Here is a 23,090-nt window from a genome sequence, read left to right on the forward strand (position 1 = left end):
TTTACACATCATAAATAGTGTATAGTTTTGTCAGGGTCACGGTCGCCACAGCTTATCTCCACAGAAGGAGGAGAGTGTGAGGAGACCTGGGCCAGATAATTGTAACTCCACCATGAAAGGGTGAAGGACCCGGGACCCGAGCCACAGGCCTCCTGAGATCGCAGCCTCAGATTAGCCTCCACACCACCAGGCTTCCTTCTTATCTTATCTAATCTCATCTAATCGTTCCTTATCTTACTCATCCCCTGATTCCCTCTCAGGACCTTCCCGGGCCACCCAAAGTTCCTCAAAAGGCCAGACTTGTTGTTGGACCTGAAGAGGATCACAGTGCCTTGTTCATATTTCTATTGTCTCCAAGTATGTTCAGCTCATAAGCCGCCGCTGACATGAGGTTTTAATCCTCTCATGTGACACACTGACACAGTAGCGTATGTCTACGTGTGTGTGCAGGGCACGTGCGCGTGTGTTCATGGGCACTTGCAGCCGTGCTTACGCACGCGTGCACGGGTGCGAGTGTGTGTACCACAAAGGGGAGATTAAGCTGACAGCAGGGGCAGAGGATAAGCCCACACCACACAGACAAGCCTCTGATTACCCCGCACACACATTGCCCCCCCCCCACACACACACGGAGTATGGAACGAGATCATATTTTCTTGTGGGTTCATACATGTGCATCCTCCGTGTGTCGGCGCTTGGCATGTGCATCCAGAGGGACACACAAGGGGTGATTTTGGGTCGACCCAGTTACCTAATAGATAACCTATGTAGCAGTGTTTTTGCTGTTACACAACACAAAAGTTTCCCTGAAGATCAAAGTCAAACTAAGAAGACATTTGCTGCAGCTGCTTCTTAATCTGGAACTGAACTTGAAGACTTTTAAACAAGTTTGAGTCACTCTTGCCCAAACACAGTGGTGAGTGAAAACGTCTTGTCTGCCAAAACAAATCCAAGAGTTTTTTTCCTGGGTTGCACTTTTGATCGGAGACCATATATTCCCATTAATAAACTACTCATTACTATGTGTATGAGCGTCATCTTAGCCATTAATTGATTATAAAGATGATTTGAGTTCTATTAACTCTGACTATTTTGCCCTGGAATAGTCACCTGAAGTTCACTCAAAAAACACACCATTACTACTGATTATTAATAGTAAAAAAAGTAATGTGAAGAAGTCATTCAATTAAAAAAACTAACAAAAAATCTAGTAACAAAAAAAAATACATTTTCTTTCATGAAAAAATAGAAAACTGGAGAAACCCATGGATGTTTTTAATTGCACAACAAGGCCTTTATATTTACATGAATGTGACATTCATCCGATCAGACTGGACTGATAACAACCAGGGAGAATTAATGTTACGGTCCTCGAAGAGAACATTAGAAATTGTAGTGAATTGAATTTACACTTTGTTGCTCTGCATCAACAGTGATGAGATGTGGGAAACAGATTAAAGAATAATAGAATAAAGATAAATCAAGATTTAAAAATATTCAACATATATTACACGTACAGTACAGCAACTCCATCTGTTTCAAGTACTATTTACAGTGATGGACTTTTGAAGCATGTTTCTGCAGCACTTGCTGTAATGTGAAGGAGAGAGTGCAGCCAAGGTGGAGGACGTGGAGACAGAGTAGAGGGACAGGTGGAGAAGTTTGGAGACAGAGTAGATGTTTTGGACTGGTGGAGAGGAGAGGGGAGGGTTGAAGATATGAGACATATTCTGAGCAGTAACAACAGATGCTTCACGTCATTATAGCTTATGAAGAAAAACAAATTCATATCGATATGAATCAACTCCGACAGAAGCTCAAATTATACATGTATATCATCATTGGGTCTTCAGAACTAGAAATCAAGTAGATAAAGTAGATAAAAATAAGTAAACACCTGGACTGAGCAGAGAACGTTGTTTGATGGCACGTGAGGGAACTTGTCAGAACGGTGATTTCCACCTTGAACTTCTCGCTGTCAGGGCTACTAGTGGCATTAGCGCATTTACAAGGACTTTCCGGAGGAAAAGAAACGCAACATTCTCAGTAAGTACTGAGTCCATTAGGCAGGTTGGCAGGGTGACCATTTGCTCGGCTGGCACTGTCCGACCGGCATAATTGTTCGTCTTCATTGGCAGATGGACTGTCGGCCTGTTTGTTGCTCTTTGCTCTGATCAGGTTTCTCCGGTGATAAAACAGATATCCCGGCAAGAGAAAGCCCGTCAGAGAGAAGACGAGAAGGGCCAGATTGATCTGTGGTGGGAAAAGCCTGGTCAGTTACAGAGCTTCATGCTGAGGTCATTCTTCCTTCGTACCCAGTACGGATCCCCCTTTAGATGCCCGACCATCATGATGAACAAGGGCTGCTGCAGCAGGGCGAACGCAGCGCTGATCATGGACTGCATGCCTGTCAGCGTCCCAAAGTGGTTGGCTGGATACCTGAAGAACGACAGGGCTAGCTGGTTAGCGGGCGGCTAGCTAACACCCCAGCGCAACCCTGACTTGATAGGGAGCAAAGGCATGAACTTTACAGTTCTCTCACAGCAAAACTTGACATTTATTTCACTGTGAAGTTGTGTGTTGCTGAGAAGAGCCATTTACAACCAAGAGGATTTGTGCAACTTCTTGATTATAAATATTGATATATGTCGCTCGTATGTGTTTGAACCCAGCAACCTTGACTTGAATAAGCATGTCAATCACGATGAACGCCAAATTTCCATGGAAAGATGAAGAATAAACGGAGCGGAAGTGGACACTCTTAGAATATGACTCAATATCAAATGGTGTAATGCCAAATCTTGGAAAAAAAATTGTGGCTACATTTTACAGATACAAACTAATTCAAATGATATTTTCTTGGTTTGTTGTTTACATCTTGACACTTTCAATATGTCAGTTCTCAACACTGTCTGTATCAAAGTCGACCAAAAAAAACACACAAAAAAAAAAAACGCAACTCCAACTCCAAATGGCACCAAGACCGAGATGGTGAGAAATAGAAGCGCCATTAACTCTTAAAACAGAATCAGTTGGACCTAGTTGGACCTCAAAAAGTGCTGATCAAAGCAGAAGTTTGTGGCTGAAAATATAACAACTTTGATAGGTTAATGAACCGCACAACATAATAGCAATCATAAAAAAGCAGGAGTCATAATAATAGACTAAATGTTTGAATGTCTCTGCTGTGTGGAAAGACCACACCACTCTGGAGACTCACACGGCGGCGTACAGTCCCCCGCAGCACGAATGGATGAATCCTCGGACGATGGTGTGCAAAATAAACGCCACCATCTGACGAGAAGACAGACAAAAGGTCAAGGTCATGAAGGTCATGAAGTCAAACTACATGCTCCAAACCTGTAACGGCAGGTTGTCGATCAAACAAATGATGCCAAACGTGACCAGGAGGAGGTTGGTGAAGACGAAGGCCCTCATGGCATTGGTCAGTTTCTGGATGTTTCTGTCTCGTTTCTCAGGAACTGCTTGGCTGGAAGACATTCAAGATCAAACTCCCGTGGCAGCGAACATCACCGCTGGACATCCTCAGACCTTTTCTCCACGACAACGTTCTCGTCCTGGCACTCCTTCATTCTCCAGTCCATGATGTAGCCGATCAGAGGACACGTCAGCAAGCACAGCAGCTGCATTGAACCGAAGACGGAGGAGTAGAACGCAACTGGAGAGGGAGACCAACACTGGAGTCAGAAGAGCTTCCCCGAAGTTTTGTGAAGACTCACCTTGTTCATCTGCTTCCTTCTGCAGCTCTTTAGATGCTGTGGAGAGCACAAGTGGAGGTCAGGTTAGTTCGTAAGAAATGTTGTGTGTGTGCTTCCAGCCCAGAACCACTGAACTTTTCCTGCTCTATAGCAACTCAAACTCCACATTTCCAGTTTCAGGAGGAGCAGTTGCTTACAATTGGGGTCGCCATGTGTGACCAGGAACTCCAGCATCTTATTCATAGCACCCATGAAGAAGATCAGCCTCAGCTGGGTCATGGCCATGGTGATGAGGCTCCACATGAAAATGGGCGAACACATGGAGTGACACAGAGACACAGAGTCTGAGGAGCAGAAGAGAGACACTCAGAGTGGTTCTCCGACGGTCGGGTTGGATCAGGAGATGCTGCCGGACCTTGTGGCGTTTCATCCGTGTGGTCCTTCTTCTTGCCTTCCATCATGTCCTCCATGACGGTCAGGTGAGTGACGGATCTGTCTCCAGTCATCTTGTTCTCCATCACCACTCGGCTGAGTTTCACCTTTTTTCTGCACCGAAAAACAGTCATGCCATGCACGCGGGAATTAATGATAGAACTAATAATAACATTACAGTGGCAGTGATTATTAGAGACAGGAAGGTTTTTTCTTTTGAAAATCTACAGGATTTCGTTTCCTTTTGACATGCCATGTGATAGTGAGAACGTCTTTGGAGAGCTATTTATATTTCATCTCTTAATACGGAATCACTTTTTATAAAAATGAAAAATCATGTTTAAGCCAACTTGGAAGCAAAATACTAAATAATTGATGACAACTTTTTATGCTATCAGCAATTGAAAGCATGGAAATGGAAAACACTTGCTTTGCAAAACTAGCAACACGTCTCAGTAGAATAAATAACCAACGTCACGTACTCTGCATTTGACTTTGTTTAATAGTTTTAAATTCATTTGTCCTCTCAATTTTGGGTTGTTTCGTGTGATAGTTTAAAATCCCAATATTGTGATATGTTGATGTATCGTGACATGTATTGTGACCAAAAGTATCCTGATGCGTATTGTGAGGTTCTCGCCCATACTCATCGCAACAGCAGTAGAAAACGTCGCTGAGTCAGCGTTACGGTGATTTCTATTCTACAGAAACTACAGCTTTCGAAAGCCGTGTGCATGGATTGCTAGGTTTTCATCAGAAGGCAGTTTGTGGACCTTCATCACCGCGAGGAGTTGCCCTAATCTGCTGCTCGAGACTCCCTCAGAAAGGCTTTTCTGACTGGTAATTGCCTGTATCTGACGTCTTCAGGTGCAGGGAAGGATTCGCCAGGCCAGTTGAAGAAGCAGTTGAGGAAAACCAGACAGGCCAGGCCAGACCAGACCCACATGATGACCCGGAACGACACTCCGAGGTCGTAAATCAGCTGGAGAACGGGCAAGAACGTTCCAACCAATGATAAAGGAAAGAATCTGCGTGGAGTGGACGAGGGCTGACCTTGACACCGGGGAAGGTGACGGCTGAAGAAGCGTAGGAGCCGATCATCAGAGAGAGGATGGTGGAGCGGACATTCCCGAACATGTTGGGAAGCTACGTGAGGAAGGAGGAGAGGGGAAATCATTTTAGAGGTGTAGTTCAGCTGGTGACCACTAGGGCATTTACTTGCTGATCATTTACTTGTCGTTTTGGTTTCTTTGACAGAGATACCTGCCAAACTACCAACACCTTGCTCAAAAGTGGCTCCTGAAAATGTAGCAAGAGGCTGCTGAAGGTACTAGTGATGACTACCTTGCTCAAGGACACTGGCAACATGTGTAATGAACTGCAGCAGCTGATGTATTTTTATTCTTGATACAGCAGAGGACCACACAAACCATCCAAAGCACTGGCTAACCTTAACCAGGACTCCGAACCAAACTGAAACACAGCTATGATAAAGTACTTTGACTGATGTTTTGAACCTCCAAACCTTGTGAGGACCGGCCAAAATATCCTCACAAAGCAAAATGTCCACAAAAGAATGTGGCTTTGTCATGACTCACTCACAAATATGGCAAAACATGGCTAAACACACCGGATATTTCTCATTGCCATCACCCTTTCCCCAGCCTCTCATCCTAAACCTAACCAACCAAAACACATGGCTGACCTTGAGCATAACTCTGAACCAAACTGAAACCTACGTCTAAAGACCCAGTTATTTGAAAGTCTTCATCCTCAGATTGACCTTGAGGGTTCCAGCAAAATGTCCCCACAAAGTCATATGGTCCTCACGAGGAGTGTTTTGTCAACACACCTCAACAGCAGCCATCTGTATTGTCAGAGAATGTTCCCACATACAAAATGTGAGTATATCTGTGTGTGTGTGTGTGTATTTGCACTACCTGACCGTCCCTCCAACTTTAGCTCTGCCCTCCGCACGTGGCTTTTACACATTACATACTCCATGCCTGCTGTTATTGGCAGCTCATATCAAATTTTGGGTGAGCAATCACTTCTATTCTCGAGTGTCAGCGGCCGACACGTGTCCCCCAGGAGGAATCGTTCCACAGCAGTGTCAGACCTATGTTTCTGTAGTGAACACGTGGATGACTACAAAAGGAATAAATGTTTATTAAGTGACGTGGAAATATCATAACTCAGGAAGTAGGGATGAATAAATATTTACAATATTTATGACTTTGTCCTCCATTTATGGATATTACACTTCATTTAACATGAAATTATTATTGGTCTTAAAAATGTCTCAGCTGAACCATTAGTATCATTGAAAATGTAAACAACAGGAGGAGCAGATGCTTTCGGACGCACCAGAAGAAAAGCACAAGCTGATACAACCAGCTGGATGTACTTCAAAACCCTGTTGCTGTACCCAGAAAAAGAGTAAAGAAAGTGTTTGTACCACATTCATTTGTTGGTTTGCTTGATCTACTCCCTAAGCGATTCTCATGGACAGACGTTTCCTAAATACTGACCTGCGTCAGTGCGCTAACCTGTGGGTCAAAAATGTGCTCAATGAAGTCACATATAGTTTGCAGCAAAGCACCAAATGTGCAACATTGTTGGTGCAACAACAACCCTGGAGTGACTCCTGAGTTTAGAGGCAAAGGTGGCTGTGTTACTGAGAGCAGTGGAGTCACTCAGCCTGCTGACCGGGTTTAACTGACAGAGAATAGAGAGAAACTTACTGCAGTAATTCGAACAACATCTGAACAGTGATTCCTAACTGACCATTATTTTATTTACATCGGCGACATTGCCAACAAAAATAAACGACCGTTGTGTGGCGCAGAGGCGAACACACACCAGCCACACTGACAGACACATGACTGGGGCCAGGCTGACCATGTCAAGTGACTCCACGACATGGTCTAAGGTCAGGACTGAGAGAGAAACAGAGAGGGAGGGTGTGTCGGACACCCATCCTCTCATTGGTCAGAGAGCATTGGAGCAGGTGGAACTGTGAGTCGGATCCAAAATACACAAGCTGGACGTGTTTAGTCACCGCACACAGACACACGGACACTAGGTGTGTGATGAGCTTCGCTGAAGACCTTTTAATAAAGATTCAAGTTATGTGCTTCTCTGTGCCAAATGTCTCAAAATACATTGGAGTCTGCAGCCATTAGGAAAACCATGTGCAAGGACGTGAAGATATTTTTGTCACCTCGTCATAGATGGTGCTGCAGGAGGCGGGGGGACATCAGTCATGTGTGACGCCACTGACTCATTCTCCGTGGTAAAATGTCTGACGCACATTTCGGAATAATTGGAAACCATTTCCAAAACAAGCGGTGGAAGAGTGATGGAGATGCAGGCGAGAGGGAAGAGTGTTTGGGGGGTCGGTACCGTGAGCGAGGTGAACGTCAGGCAGATCCCTCCGAAGCCGTTGAAGGAAACAGCAAAGAAGATGAGGATGGACAACACTAGAGGGAGAGAGGACAACTGTGCCTGCCGTCTTGGCCTTGTTCTCATGTTGGAGCTCACCTTCAGGGTTGTAGGCTGCAGTGGCGATCATCGCACAAGAAGCTGCAAAACAAGAGCTGAGAGAAGTATATGATCAGACTCCACACAAGGTATGGAGATCTCCTGCACACACCTACATGTTACAGGCCATGGATCTCAGAGGGAATAAGATGGAATAGCTCAAGAGTTCTTCTCATTTGAAACAACTTTGTTGTGAGCAAGTACCTGAGCCTGAGCTGCTGCATGGTGGAGGCTTATCAAGATCTTTGCCATAAAAGTAGATTTCCCATCAGGGGTTTCCACAGCAGGTCCTCCACCTTCACTTATCTTGGTCATCCCAAGTCACATCTTCATATTCTCCATCATCGGTGATTCTCCACCTCCTCTTCATCTCCACTAACCATCTGTACCTTCTTGTCACAACCTCAGTAGCTTCGTTTCTGACTCTCCTAACTCTGACTCCTGAGTCAACATATATCAAGTCAGGACCAACCGAGAACAAAAAAGCTGTTCAAGCAAATCGCTTCTAAGAATGATGCCTTTCAGATGGTCCTCATAACTGCCCAGGCTACCTGCAGCCACGGAGCATCGCTGCTGCATGATAAGGCGAGTCCTGCCAAGCCATTTGTCGTCTGATGGATCTCATACCTGCCGATGAGCCTGATTGGGCGTGGCCCAAACCGATCCATCAAAATCCCCAATGGTAAGGTGGCGGCACTCAAGAGGAACGATCCAATGGTGAAGCCCAAGTTCAGCATCTCGTCCTGCTCCACACAACTGTGCCAAACTCCGTGTTGGTGAGAAGTGGCGTTGCTCCCATTCTTGTTTTCTACGGACACAAAGACGTGTTGAAGATCGGCATTTTCACGGTTTAGTTCTAGTTTACTGGGGTAAGAGCCAGTGCTAAGGAGCCAAATATGTTATTCACAAAGCTCAGTCAACAACAATGAAGTGCACCAGTTGGAAAGAGCAGCTGTTAGAGCTCATTTTGTTTTCAAGAAGCTAATTGAGGAAGCAACTGATGTCCTCAGAGAATCCCACTCTCAAAGGGCTTTGATACCTTTTGGTGTGCTAGTTTGCAGTTCCTCAACAATGACCTTCACAACGTCCAAACCAAGGTGGTCTCACCTGCGCAGAGGTGAGAGTAGAAGCCCTCGTTCTTCAGCATGATGAGCAGCGAGGCCCAGCCCAGGAGGACAGCGGAGAACAGCAGGTTTTCAATGATGGAGGTCGCAGCCATCCACCACCTCCTTCTGTACGCCTGAGCCAACGTGGGAGCCATGTTCCTCTGGTCGGCAGGAAGAGACGGCCAATGAACCAACACAGGCAAAAGACGTGAGAGGATGAACATCCTTGATGAACCGCTGAGTCCTGGTCAGGGTTGCAGGGACTGCTGGAGCCGGTCTGGACCCTGGACACCCTGGACAGGTGGCCAGTCCATCGCAGGGCACACACACCACCCCCATACACACCACCCACCCACAGTCCAATGACGCATGTCTTTGGACTGTAGGAGGAAACCGGAGTACCTGGAGAAACATGCAAACTCCACCCAGAAAGGTCCAGATTTGAACCCTGAACCTTGCTGAGAGGCTACTGCGCCGCCCTCCTTGATGGACAGTCAATCATTCTACTGAACGAGACTTTTTTTAAAGGCACAAATCCCAATGGAACCAGTCTCAGCTCTTTACCACATGAACTTTTTCACTCTCAAACAGACAATGTCTCTCATGCAATGTCATCATGTTAATGGAATACTCTTGTGCCATCACGAACCACTCACAGATGAACAGATGTGGGTGGATGGATGGATGTGATCATTCAAGTTTGCTCGTCTTCAGTGCAGGGAGGAAGGGCTTGGAAGGTCACCTTGCAATGCATTGTGGGCTGCGGTCACCATTTGTATTGTCAACAGTCTTTGTTTCCATTCATGGACGAGACCATGGAATGAACTAAAGAAACAAAATTGATGGACCATTTGGAGAAAAGCTGGACCCACTTCCAGGCTGAGTACTGAGACTCAAGCTCTTCAGCTGTCTGCTGGAACAACTAAACCACCTGAACCCAACTGATCAGAGCCCTGTCTTCTGACTCAGCTCTTTGTCCCACCCCAGCGGACTGACTGTGCTTCAGCTCTGACTCAACTGACTGCTGGTCAACACCTGATGTCTTACAAACTGTGAGTTAGATTGCAGGAGATCTGACTGGCCCAGGTCCACATGTGTAGCATGACCCTGAGAGTAGATATTTTTTGTCTTTTCTTGGCTAGGACTTCAGAGAGTCATGGATGAAGCTACTGAGACTGGGAGTGGCAGACGGTGTGGACACATGGATAAGGGAGACAGTGTTGGTCCAAGAATGTAGATGAGGAGATGGAGATGAAGGAGAGGAAGACAACCACTTCAGGGCAAATAGCAGTAGGCCCTGAAATAGCACAGCTTCGAAAGGAAAGACAGTAAAGGGAAAAACAAGACAAAGAAAAAAGGGGGTAGCGACCCCAGAGACAGAGCACGCTGCTCTCAGCTCTGTCTCTCACTGAGTGAACACCTGGCCAGTCGGCAATGTATAGTTCTTAGAAGAATCTTATGATGTTAAATATATTGATAATGGACGACAGGACGAACAAGAGAGGCTGAAAGAAGAAGTGAACAGTGTAGGGCCAAAACCTCTTTCAAACAATGTCAAACCACTCCACAGCCAACATTCAATATTGGGGGCAAGACTCTGCACCCCGTGGTGGGAACCAAAGAGGCGGACCACGCGCAGCGTTGTGGTCATGTCACGATGATGACGTGACTCCAAAACCACTGGTGTCCTCTGACTGACAGTGACTCACTGGATCGATAGACAGAGTCCCGTCAGCTGTGATTGTGTCAATATTTAGGCAGTGACTTACACTGATACTGATACAGATACTGAAGTCTCTGCCCAGGCATTTTAGCTGAGGTGGTCCGTCACACACGGAGTTAGAGATAAGACGATGGTGTTTTAACCAAGGTGAAAATAGTCATTACAGTGGTATTAACGTCTTCACTTGGAAGGGTTTTCAAAATAGTAAAACTTACTTTTCAGTTGGATCCTGTTTCCCTTCAGAAGATCTTAATATTGTTCCGTGACTGGAGAAAAGTTTCGACCAATTCAGGTAATGATCTCCTTCTGTGTGTGTGTGTGTGTGTGTGTCAGCTGCGCTCAGTGGCACACATTAACCGCCCCGTCCTACGTACCCGCTCTATAAATGGAGCTGGAGTCTGCTTAGCTCGGCCCACCACACACACAGCACATGTCCCCGTCCTCCCTGGACTGTCGTGGAGTTTCATTCAGATCTCGGCTGCCCTGGAGGGCCGTCAACTGTGGACCGTACTTTTAAACCAGGAAACACTGGGTCTGATTTTGAGTGACTAAATACTGGTTCAGGTCACATTAGTGTGACCAGTGTGTGCTTGCTAGACCTAGCGCTGCATTTCTGAATAGCTTTGATACATGGGAATGGGTTTTGCTCTGCTTGGACTAGATTCCTTTAACCAAAAGCCAGATTAAAATGACCTCAGGAGTCTTCACTGACATCTTTAGTGAGACTTCTACCACATTTTATTGACGACTTCAGACGTGACACTAGACGCAGCTGTCAGAATATCTGGCAGAGTCCCCCGAGTGATGGCTGCACCTCAACACGTCTCGGCAGGAACCGCCCTCTACAGCAAAAAGAAGAAGTAACATGTTGAAATCGGCGTGTACAATGTGACTGTAGTCAGCTTGAGTGTGAACCAAGGCAGTGAACTATGTTTGAGACCTGGGTGATTCTACGATCACAGATTGAGGGGTGAGAAAAATGGATTGTCTTCTACATTTTGACACAATTTTGGAGCTCAATTCCCAGATTTGTGGAGGGAAAACATACCTTTTGAGCAGGGGACACAAGTCATGATGGAACAGCTGGTTTCCTCCCATGTATATCGAGGTTTTCAGGCCATCAAGTCATCGTTCCTAGCTTGGAAAACTCAATATTTCTTCCACCACTATCACTTCCAACGTCTCTAGAATTTGGGGAATTGCTGTGTGCTCTGAGTCCGGACAGGTGGAGTGACGAACGGGGTACTTTTGGTTGTTAAACTATGGTATGATATGATGAAGTAAGCCTTGAATTTCACTTTAGGCATGCATTGAGTCATCTTTTTGAAAAAGAAAACCAAACTTCCTTTTGACAAAACTTCTCATTTACCTTTTGTTTGGCAGTAACATGCAGCGTTGCCAACTCTTCAGTAAGGAGAGACACTACTGGCTGTTGCTAAATGATGTCTTCGCCCCCGTAGCAGCTTTGCAGAGCAGTGTGACTACAGCAGAAGGGGCAGAGCTCTGGTGAGTAAAGGGGGCTACGCATGTATATATTCTCAAAATACTCCACGTACTTGTTATTTTTCTCAAAATAAATTCTCAGAAAACAATGAGTCATTTCAACCACAGCGGCTTTATTCCGTCCCTCCGTTCCCAATGACAGCGGAGCAGTAAAGAAAACAAGGTCATCGGAATCAGATGGGCTCAGAGCGAGTGTCAGGAACGTCAACGTGGATATTAACATTTAGGAGTCGTGGATAACCAGAAAGTAGCACAAACGTCAGCTAATGTTAAACTATGAGAAGTTCTAGAATAAATAGGAATGTTCTTTCACACTAGCTGGCATCGCTCTGTCAACAAAAAAGGCAGATGAAGTGTCAGCCATGTTTGAACTCTAATATTGGACTTCACGGTTTAATACCACGGCGAAAGGCAGAAACAGTATTTCAACTGAAGAAAAACAAAAACATTCAGTCAGAAAAAACCCCACAAACTTATCAGCTCAAGTGAGAAAAACAAACATTCTGAACACTGACAATCAAGTGCTGCAGAAAACATAACTGAAATGTCAATAAATCAAACAGGATTGAAAATGAATGTTTGACCTCCCTTTCCGCCCTCATGACACACACGACTCACAACATGGGAAACTGTCTGGTCAGTGAGCCAAGGACTAATGGAATGAGAAAAGTGATACACAAGCTTGGACACTAGGGGGCACTCGTGAGCAGTAAATCGCTCAGCAGGAGCTTGGCAAGTGGTGGAGGGGTGGAACATTTAAGAGTTCATGATTAGGACGAAGCACCGGTTTTACTCTGGTAAAGTAAACCCAGCCCTTGGTTGTGACCCATGTGAGGCGACACATTTTTGGGGCAGCCCCTCAAAGCTAAACCTCCAGGGTGCAACCTCAGGATGGAAAACGGGAGAGCACAAGAAACAGAGTGCAGACTAGACATGATCTTGTCAAGCACCAAAACATCATCTAGCCTCTACAAAAGACACACCAAAAATAAAATGTAGGGACTTAACATCAAAAGGAAGTCACCACACCTCGAGCCCATGGACTTTACCCTTCGACTGATCCAAGTACTTTCACCTCAGTGTCCAGGCCCGACACGTCAACCACAGGCCGCTTCTGTGTGGACAACAGCACACTATTTCGACCTCTGTGCACCTGCACTCTCACCTCCAACCTTTTCAAAACAGAGTGAAATGACCTTCACTCAAGGTCAGTGAAAAACAGGGAACGTCAGCAGCAAACATTTAGCGACAGAAAGCAAAATGGTCCACCACTGGGGTCTCAAACACGCTCACCTGGGTGAACCAAGCAAGTGTCAGCTGAAACAAACAGCACCCGACTGGCCATGGATGATTATTATTGACACCCGAGTGGTGAGGAGGTGTCCTCCTGATTGGTTGGAACAAAAATCGGCACCGACTGCAGACCCTTCGTGGATCAGTTCGAGACTGCTGCTCTGTCCAAATTCTCTGAATGTCTACAACAGCAATGGCAGTAAACTACTACTCACTATTACACCTGCAGTATTATACAGCTCACATCTCAAGAGGCAAAGGTTTGGCCAATAAAATCCCACTACCAATACGCACTTCTCCGCTCCCCACAGTAGGGGGCCGCAGACAAACTGGACCTTCAGTTGACGTCTGAGCTCAGCACTGGAAGCACCAGAACTGACTAGAAAACATCTTGAGTCGTCAGAGGAACTGTTGAGCTCCAGCTCACTTGCAGACGAAACAATTCCTGGTGTAAAATGACCTCGTGGGTCTACTGAAGCTGATTCTGTGAAGGATGGTGCGATGAACTGCTCTGTTAAATATCACAATGCAAGTGCACAGAGTTGACTGACCACTTCTTGTCATCTTGTCTCATGCTTCGAAATGTTTTTTCTCCCCTTTTTTAAGCATCCTTTTCCTTCCTTTGATACATCTGCATTATAGTCACACGCCTCCACCTTCATTTCTTTAAGGTTTTCCGGATGAACATCGTGTTTGTTTTCTTTTATTTTCTGATTTTTTTTTTCATGATAATCACATTTTCTAAAAACACTGCTCCATTAAATATAAAGGTCAACTATTTAAGATAAAATAAATAAGTTAGTGGGATATTTGTGTGGATTTACACGACAGGATGTTCATATGGATTTTCACCTTTTGGCACAAGATCCATCAGTTTGGAATCAGCCTTCGACCATTGCTTGTTACATTCTTTCCTCCTGTTTGACCTTTCCTCACTGTGTTCCTGGGCCGGGTTGTGGTTGTGGCGCAGTTAAATCAAGAGTTGTTGTGTGTTTGAGACCTTCAAATTAAAAGTGCTTAAGCTTCGCTCTAAAACAAACCCAAATCCTGATTGTCACGTCCTGCGCCCACTTCTTCTGACCAGCCCTCACTCCCAGAAGATGTTGGTGATGTCCGAGTCCAGACTGAAGATCCAGATCACCAACGGTGCCGAGATGAACACGAAAGTCCAGGACACGCCCCTGAGAGACTGACGGAGCTTGAGGGTCAGGGCGTAGAAGAGTCCGGGCCCGGCGCTCCTCCGCTGCAGCTCCGCCTCCTCTTCCAGGCTCTTCACATTGACAAGAGAAGTTAAGAGTCTGTCTCAGATCAAGTGCCACAACTGAGGTGACGTGAACGCTGACCTGGATCTGGCTCCCGGGCTCGATGTAGTTGCGCGCCATGAACTTCAGAGCCTCATCCATGAGGATGACGGGGAGGGACAACTTTAAAACCACCACCCACTGAGGCCACGACAGAGGGCGGATCTGGAAGATCATCTGCAGAGACCGACAACACCAGTCAGAGCTGTTTTAGTAGAACACTGACCAACTATGGAGTTCAATGTTCTAATGCTGAACACGTGTCTGCAGCTGTAGCACTCTCCCCGGCTTATGGAGCCCAGTCAGATTTAACACTTTTAGTCCGAGGAAAAAACGTTTCAAAATGGTCAATAATTCCTTTTAACTCTGCATCTGGTACAGAGCTTTTGTTTTAGGATTCAAATGATGTAAAACATTTTTTTTGATTCAAAACTAATTTTTTTCTTCTGGGGGTATTGAAAACTAATTTTGTCTTTAATTTGTTTCCTATTTCATAAGGTTTATTTAAACTTTATAATTTTATTTTTGGATTGGAAACGTTTTTAATAATAATAAAAATGTAATGTTGAAATTTGTAATAATTTCTAATAATTTTTTTATTAGAATCTTCTCTTTTTCTTTATTCAAAGGTTTATTTCAAATCACTTATTTGTGGGATTTCTTTTTGTTTATTTTCCTGATTCACGACCTTTGGATCAGCTTTCAATTCATCTTTTTTTTTTTTAATTTTTTTTTTTTTTTTTTTTAGAAACAAAACATTGTTTTTCTGATGAATTGTTTTTACTGGATTCAGCTTTCTATTTTTCTCGTTTAGAACCCGTCAAAAATTCCTCACCGGCAGCGGGTCGACATAGAGAATGAGGAAATGAAGAGCCATTGACAGACAGATGGCGCCAACGAGCCACGGGTTTGACCAGGGGGGCATCTTCAGGAGGGACTGGTTCTCTGACAGACTGGAGTCAAACACAGGTGTCACCACAAACAGATCCTGAACCGGTGTCTGGAGGAGGAGGAGGAGGAGGAGGAGTGCAGGTACCTGTTCAGGGCGTTACACATCTCGATGGTCACCAGCACGGACAGAGCCATGGTCATGGGGTAGGGAGACTCGAAGACGGAGCACTGAACGCCAGCGAACTCTGCGTGGCCTTCGCCGCACTGGAGGTAGTGAGACTGAGCGAGAGGGGACAGAGGGAAGGTTTGTCAGCAGCTGCTTTGAAGTGAATTCATTTTCATTCTCGCATGATCGTTGACGTGAAACAGTGAAACAAACACCACCACCACGGCAGTTGTCATGTACCAGCTGATAGAAGTTGACTTTGGGTCCATCATGAGCTGCCATGAACCACCAGGCGGCAGCGCCGACGGTCGCCGCTCCGACGTAACCTGCAGCGAGAAGAGAGCAGCTCAACCTCGGTGACTGGCTCACTATGATGGTGGCTTCACTGACAGCCGATGATGAGGTAGCGACAGAAGAGCCAGCCGGAGATGAGGGGCTCCTTTGGGGAGCGAGGGGGGCGGGACATGATGTCCAGGTCCGGGGGGTTGAAGCCCAGTGCGGTTGCAGGGAACCCATCAGTCACTAGGTTGACCCACAAAAGCTGGACTGGGATCAGAGCTTCCGGCATCCCGAGGGCCGCGGTGAGGAAAATACTGAGGAGGGCGGAAGAGTTAGAATTATGACAGAATTTTTTCCCACCATGAGGGGAGCTGTCATGTGACCAGAACTGACCAGACCACTTCTCCTATGTTGGAGGAAATGAGGTATCTGATGAACTGCTTCATGTTGTTGTAGATCGCTCGGCCTTCCTCCACAGCAGCGACGATGGTGGAGAAGTTATCGTCGGCGAGGATCATCTCCGACGCTGACTTGGCCACCGCCGTGCCGCTCCCCATGGCGATCCCAATCTCTGCCTTCTTCAACGCTGGCGCGTCGTTCACTCCGTCGCCAGTCTGAGCGGAGACGGATGGACGTGAAACCACAGTGCGTGTGTGTGTGTGTGCGCACGTGTGTGTGTGTGGTGGCGCCCAGCCAGCGTGCTCACCATGGCGGTGATGTCGCTCAGGCTCTGCAGGTACTCCACGATGCGGCTCTTGTGCGCCGGCTCCACCCGGGCGAAGCACCGCGCCGTCTGACACGCCTGCCTCTGCAGGTGAGGCGGCAGCTCGTCGAACTCGCGGCCGGTCAGGCCGCTGTTGATGCCCGCGCCCTCCTGCTCTTCCTCCTGCTCCGTGATGATCCCCACCCGCCGACAGATGGACAGCGCCGTGCCCTTGTTGTCGCCTGAGGATCGGCACTTAGCTACACAACCCCAGAAAAGAGAGGAGGCGCCTCACCTGTGATCATGATGACACGGATGCCGGCCTGGCGGCACATCCGAACAGCGCCCAGCACCTCTTTCCTGGGCGGATCCAACATCCCCACACAGCCCACAAACGTCAAGTCCACCTGCGCGAGGAGGCAACGATTATTTTCCAATACTACCATGTTGACTTCTGCGCCGTCGTCACCTCGTAGTCGGAAAAGGCGGCTGAGTTTTCCAGGTTGAGGCGGCTGATGTCCGGGGGCGAGTCTCGTGTGGCCATGGCCAGGCAGCGCAGCGTGTCCCTGCCTGACCCCCACTCCCGCACAGTGGCCAGCAGCTGCTCCCTGGTGGTGGGGCTCATGGGCACCCGGGCGGAGCTGCCGACTCGGATGTAATTACAGCGCTCCAGCACGCTCTCCGGCGCTCCCTGAGGACAGAGCGGTCAGGAGAGACCCGGCAGAGCAGGGAGGGAAGGGGAAGGTGCGCGGCCGATCACTGACCTTGACAAACATCTTGGCTCCGGTGGAGGACCTGGTGAGTTTATTGGAGGAGCAGAACACAGACATGGACTTCCTGTCTCTGGAGAACTCCAGTGTGAGCTCCTTCCTCATTAGCTGTTTGATCACCTGGAAACATGACCGTCAGTCAGCATTCCCACGCGTGTGTTGAAATCAGGCTTTTAGCTGGGATTTTAAAACAGGACTGCAAAAACCACACCCATAACCCGGGCCCCTTTCACAACTGTCACAACCACAACATTCATTCATTCAAACAATACACATATAAAGGTTTGTCGCTTGGTTCAAGCAATAGAACGACTGGAATTCTGATCCCTGTGCAGCTATTTTGCTCCCATTCTGAAGGGGCTGTGTGTTCGTCCGCTCGCCGCTGGGATGTGTGGGGGTGGGGAGGGGAGCGCCAAACATTAGAAAGGACCAAAGGACTGTCATGATATCTTCAGATAAATCCCATGCTGACCTGGAACCCTTGTCTTTGCACTCAGTAGTGAACCCCTGATCTCGCCCTTCACACTTTCGGACTCAAGCCTCGCTATTACTGTTGTCATCCCACCGTTGACGCAGTGTTGCGTTGAACTTCTGAGCATAGTGTTCTGGGTGGAGACAGAACACTGGGGGACGGTGCACATGCTGTCAGTTTCACAGCCAACACATAGTGAGGTCTGTTGCTACAAATCCACATGCTGAGGTGGTGCACTGCCAAACCAACTATTTCTATTGAACCCACTGCCATTTTCACTGGAACATCAGCCCTGGCTGGGTCATGTGAGCGTCTCCTCTGTCGACAGACTTACAGAGCAGCAGGCCGTGGCTCGCTCAGTGGGGCTCAGGCCGCGTAGGTTCGTGTCAAACACGTTCATTTTCTCCACCAGACAGCAGAGAGCGGTCTCGGTAGCCTCCCCGACCTTCTCGTACACGCCCTTCGCCTGCAATGAAACTCAAGTTCAAAACTTCGCCGCCCCTCCAGAGTCACGAATGTCCGTGACGGCGGCCTCTCTCTCACCTCGTTGAAGTCCAGCGACGAGTCATTGCACAGAGCGCAGATGGAGGCCATCTCCACCAGGCCTTCGTAGCGACTGCACTTAATGACGGCGCCATCTTTGTACCTGGAGAGGAGAAGGCAAGCGTTATCACCAACGTGGACCCGGCGCTGGCCACTCACACAGGCGAGATGTTAGTGTAAGGTTAGAGGTGACTGGCACTCACACGTCCCCTTCAGGGGCGTAAGTAGATCCGGTCACTGAGAACTCATTCAGGCTGCACCGGTCCTGGGACACACTGTCAACCACAAACATCTACACAGAGACACACACACACATGCGTAACACACTGGCCGATTAGCTGGGTTACTTTAAATCAGAGTGAGATTAGTGAGTCAGAGCTGCGCAGCGACGCCGATGACCCACCCGGCACACGGACATCTGGTTGGTGGTGAGGGTCCCGGTTTTGTCAGAGCAGATGACGGAAGTGCAGCCCAGCGTCTCCACTGACGGCAGGCTGCGAACGATGGCGTTCTTGCGAGCCATTCTCCTGGTGCCCAACGCCAGGCAGGTGGTGATGACAGCCGGGAGACCTGGGCGGACAAGCACAACCGGGTTTGGTGTTGAGAAGCGTGAACCCAGGCCTCATGCCCGCACCAAAGCAAAGGCGCGCGTTTCACCTTCTGGAATGGCTGCGACCGCCAGCGCCACCGCGATCTTGAAATAGTAAACAGCTCCTCGCAGCCAGCTGCCGCCATGAACCGGGTCATTGAAGTGGCCCACATTGATGGCCCACACGGCTACGCAGATGACACTGATCACCTAAAATAGACGGGAGACGTCAGGCTTGGCGCTTCAGGCGTGGGAGCCGCTCTCACCTTAGAGAGCTGCTCCCCGAACTGGTCGAGTTTCTGCTGCAGAGGCGTGCGCTCCGGGTCGGTGGAGGCCATCTCGTCACGGATTTTGCCAATCTCAGTCTGCACCCCTGTCGCCACAACCACTCCGATGGCTCTGCCGGCGGCGATGTTGGTACCCTGGCATGAAGTACAAGACGGTAAACATCCAAACCGGGCTCTGAGAAATCTCTGCTTCACAGTCTTTGATAAGGTGAGCTGAGAAAAACTGATGAGTTGAGCACCCTCCCACCAGACCCTGATCACAGCTCCCTATCCAGCGTTGATGTGAAACCATGAGTGCTGGACTCACAGAGAACAGCATGTTCTTCTTGTCCTGGTTGACCGCGCGGGGATCTGGAACTGGGTCAGTGTGTTTCAGCACGGAGACCGATTCTCCGGTCAGAATGGACTGGTCCACTCTGAGCGTGGTGGAGCGGATGGAGGTCAATCGAATGTCGGCAGGAACTTTGTCACCAACTAAAGAGGGGAGGCGAAGGAGAAAACAAAACTTGACTCAATTGACTGTAAAACCGGAGGTTTTTGCTGGCATTAGTACATTTATTAGACTCCCAGTGGAAGAAAACACCAGCGGTTGATGAATGTTGGGTAATGCTGAGTATCTATCGAGGCTAAAACAATGTGCAATGACATTTTGGCAGCATAATTCTAACCCAACAAGGAATTCATGTCTTACATTTATGACAAAAGACAGGGGAAATCCAACCACGTTTCAGAACTACTCAGTTTTGTGTTCCATCTTTGTACTGAAGTCAGCGTCATGTTCTGGTTACACACACCAGGGGTCTGCATCAAGACAATTACAAACATATTTCCAGCGCACACATCTCCCACGGCACGAGTCTTTAAATAGTTTTCTGCCAATTGTTTAGTCCGGCAGTGCAGATGTAGGTCACACGGCTCCCATGCTCTGGGGGAGAAGAGTGCAAGGAGGAGGGCACCGGTTCACAACCACCCACACTAACTTTCATAACCCCGTTTCCTCTGTCTGAGCAGCCTGGAATAGCAGCGACGGGTATCAGGAGAATTGAACGGTTTTCTTCTGAGGCCAGACATGAATCATGGGAAATTGTTTCTGAGCAGATTTTCAGAGAGAAGAGGAGCGGTTTGTCTGTCTACATTTGCTTCAAAAGCACAGATCGACACGGTGTCTATTATGTAGACTGAATCCATGATGGTGAGAGCCAGCAGAGCAGCCAGTGCTGGTATGTCCACGCAGACCAGTGCCAGCAACCACAAGCATGCAGCAGAGGAAACGCTTCTGCATGCTCGAATGCATCGAAATCACTTCTGAACCATTGGGAGTCAAAGCATTTGCGAAGTAGTAGAAGGGAGACGTCTCTAATCCTTAACCATTATTCCCGAGTCAGTGACAACAAGAAGCTCTGAAAAATCTGTCTGACACTGGCAAGAGAGGGTCAGGCCCAACGTACCTGCGACTTCCACGATGTCCCCAGGAACAATGTCCCTGGCTCTGACTCGCTGCACGCTCTTCTTGTCCTGCCGGTAGACTTTGCCCATCTCAGGCTCGTACTCCTTCAGCGCCTCGATGGCGTTCTCCGCGTTACGTTCCTTCACACCACAGGGCAAGTCAGCGCCCCACAAACACCCTCACATTTCACTGACGCTAACCTGCCACACTCCAACAATGGCATTGGCGATGAGGATGAGGAGGATGACGAAGGGTTCCACAAACGCTGTGACCGTCCCCTCTCCCTCTTCAAACCAAGCCAGAGTCTTCCGGAAAGAAGAATACCTTCAGTTTGTCACACAAACTCTCCACAGAGGGCAGCAAAAGTCGAGGCAGAAGAGCTTACAAAAGAGATGCATGCTGCAAGCAGAAGGATTCGAACCAACAGGTCCTCAAACTGCTCAAGGACCAGTTCCCACAGGGACTTTCCTGGACGGAGGAACCAAACACAGCAGAGATGAAACTAAGGCAGCAGGAGCGAAATTTACGTAATGCTCTGAGTCATCTCTCACCTTCTTCAGCTGGCAGCTCTGAAAAAAGAAACGAACAGACATCAAATTATGTATTTGGTGAGCATCATAAACAAGAAGAGCAAGAGCCAGTGGGGAATTTTAAACTTAAAGACCAAGGAGAATGACTGAGTCAGGATCAAAAACTCATACCGTTGGGTCCCCATCTCTCTTTGTTCTTCTTCAGCTGCTCACAGCTCAGACCCGTCGACTCATTGACACCAAAGAAGGCAAGAACCTCCTCCACTGTCTTGGTGTGAGCATTATCCATCACTGAGGCAAGAAACAATACAGCCCATTAACATTCAGGAGAGCCTCTGGAAACCCAAGCGTTCCTCCTGTCAATAACATTTTGGACCACTCCTTAATGCCACGGTTCTTTCTAGTTTTTCAAGAGAAATGTACGGCAACGCTTTTTAAACAGTCAACTTTGAGATCAGTGAAAGACTTGAATGGTTTAAAATAGGGCTGCAGTGGCTGGTTTGAAGGTCTGTGGGCCTGAGAACAGGGAGGAACTGAGGCTCCAACCTCTGGATCAGCCCTGAACACTCCACAGGTATCTCAGGGTCAAGTGGCATCGCGAGACCTTCACTGGGCAAGTTCGTCCTGCACTGCTCGAACATGAACATGGACACATCACCTCTGACTTCACAGTGAGCACGTGATCATTTCCAATTGCAATCGGCGCTGTATGCGCTGCAACGCCCCTGGCTAATAAAGTTTCATCTCAACTGGACAGGTCACTCCGGACACCAAACGATTCATGAACCTACAGCGAGCTCCTGTATTTACCGCCGCAAATATCGGTCGCCACGACTGAACTCTCGAGTCACGCACTGTTTACTGACAGTGATTTTTGACGGCGTGTGACCATCATCCAGCTTCCTCCACGGTTCCCAAGGCACCGACCGGGACCCTGTCAGTGACTAAAACACTGCGTAAATCAGAGGCATTTTCCCGGGACGTCCGTGGAAACGTTACGCTCCGTGTGTGTGTGTGTGAGAGCTAGCGGCTAGCTACACCTGTTAGCTGGCAGCCGGTGGGTCGCTAATCCTCCAGAGACGACACTCACCAGAAAGGTCGGTTATGGTCTGATGCGAGAGGCGGTCGCTCCGAGTCTGAGTCGCATGTATTCCGGGAGACTCACTCAACCCCTCACAGGAAGTGGACAGCACGGACGTTCAGTTTCGCTGCAGTTCAAAAGCCGATTCAGTCATAAACAGCTTCCGCGTCGATGGTCCGAATGTTATCTTAAGACTCGTTTAAGACGAGCGGCGCTGCGATTCTCAGCCCAAAGGCACCGTATCGAATCATATCCTTCCTGAAGGAGAGCGTGTGGGTAATATTCAGGATAACACGTCCAATTACATCAAGTCGTTTTATTTAATGGACGACTTCCGGTGCTTTGGCCGAAGTAAAGGTTATCGATGCTAAACATTCGATTTAAAACCTTCAAACATAGACGATACATTTTATTTAAAGCGGCAGGTTATAGTTGACATACATTGGTCAAGTAATTCCAATGTATTGTCACCACATTTATGTGTTGGAAACGTTGTGTTTTGTTTTTGAACATCACTATTTCCGGTTTACATTTCGTGGATGCGTCACTTGACGCTTCTGCCCCGGCATGAACGTGATTAACGGTATTTAGGGTGGCGGCGCAGAACAGAGGCAACACCAACCAATGGGCAAGGTTAACCTTTGATTGACGTAAACAACGACCAATAGACATGCGCGTTTTGTTTACAAAAAAACGTCTGTCCTATCGCTGA

General features: G+C 47.8%; 2 protein-coding genes and 1 long non-coding RNA gene across 3 annotated transcripts; 1 reads left to right on the forward strand and 2 right to left on the reverse strand.

Annotated features, from left to right (window-relative positions):
• Positions 1 to 1,268: 1,268 nt before the first annotated feature.
• LOC128753588 (large neutral amino acids transporter small subunit 3-like) lies at positions 1,269 to 8,407 on the reverse strand. Its single transcript, XM_053855373.1, has 12 exons — positions 8,322 to 8,407; positions 7,557 to 7,750; positions 5,205 to 5,297; positions 5,000 to 5,133; positions 4,135 to 4,265; positions 3,917 to 4,063; positions 3,741 to 3,776; positions 3,553 to 3,679; positions 3,361 to 3,490; positions 3,221 to 3,294; positions 2,316 to 2,439; positions 1,269 to 2,253 (listed from the first exon to the last, which is right to left on the reverse strand). Exons 2-12 carry the CDS (start codon positions 7,680 to 7,682, stop codon positions 2,044 to 2,046), a joined length of 1,332 nt encoding a protein of 443 aa, XP_053711348.1. The 5' UTR covers positions 7,683 to 7,750; positions 8,322 to 8,407; the 3' UTR covers positions 1,269 to 2,043.
• Positions 8,408 to 10,612: 2,205 nt separating this feature from the next.
• Positions 10,613 to 17,770, forward strand: LOC128753614 (uncharacterized). The gene is made up of 3 exons (XR_008413864.1): positions 10,613 to 10,815; positions 11,907 to 12,029; positions 15,435 to 17,770. It is a non-coding gene; the product is annotated as an uncharacterized LOC128753614 (long non-coding RNA).
• On the reverse strand, positions 12,095 to 22,693 carry si:dkey-28b4.8 (sarcoplasmic/endoplasmic reticulum calcium ATPase 2). The gene is made up of 25 exons (XM_053855365.1): positions 22,388 to 22,693; positions 21,469 to 21,588; positions 21,319 to 21,336; positions 21,153 to 21,235; positions 20,968 to 21,072; positions 20,769 to 20,907; positions 19,628 to 19,794; positions 19,300 to 19,455; positions 19,102 to 19,243; positions 18,848 to 19,014; positions 18,648 to 18,736; positions 18,445 to 18,547; positions 18,236 to 18,367; positions 17,424 to 17,549; positions 17,129 to 17,350; positions 16,955 to 17,066; positions 16,663 to 16,901; positions 16,350 to 16,570; positions 16,068 to 16,270; positions 15,918 to 16,003; positions 15,657 to 15,790; positions 15,456 to 15,573; positions 14,663 to 14,797; positions 13,391 to 14,589; positions 12,095 to 13,191 (listed from the first exon to the last, which is right to left on the reverse strand). The coding sequence occupies exons 2-24, from the start codon at positions 21,584 to 21,586 to the stop codon at positions 14,407 to 14,409; spliced, it is 3,198 nt and encodes a 1,065-aa protein (XP_053711340.1). The 5' UTR covers positions 21,587 to 21,588; positions 22,388 to 22,693; the 3' UTR covers positions 12,095 to 13,191; positions 13,391 to 14,406.
• Between the last annotated feature and the right edge of the window lie 397 nt (positions 22,694 to 23,090).

This window comes from Synchiropus splendidus, chromosome 2 (assembly GCF_027744825.2).
Source record: "Synchiropus splendidus isolate RoL2022-P1 chromosome 2, RoL_Sspl_1.0, whole genome shotgun sequence".
Taxonomy (NCBI): Eukaryota; Metazoa; Chordata; class Actinopteri; order Syngnathiformes; family Callionymidae; genus Synchiropus; species Synchiropus splendidus.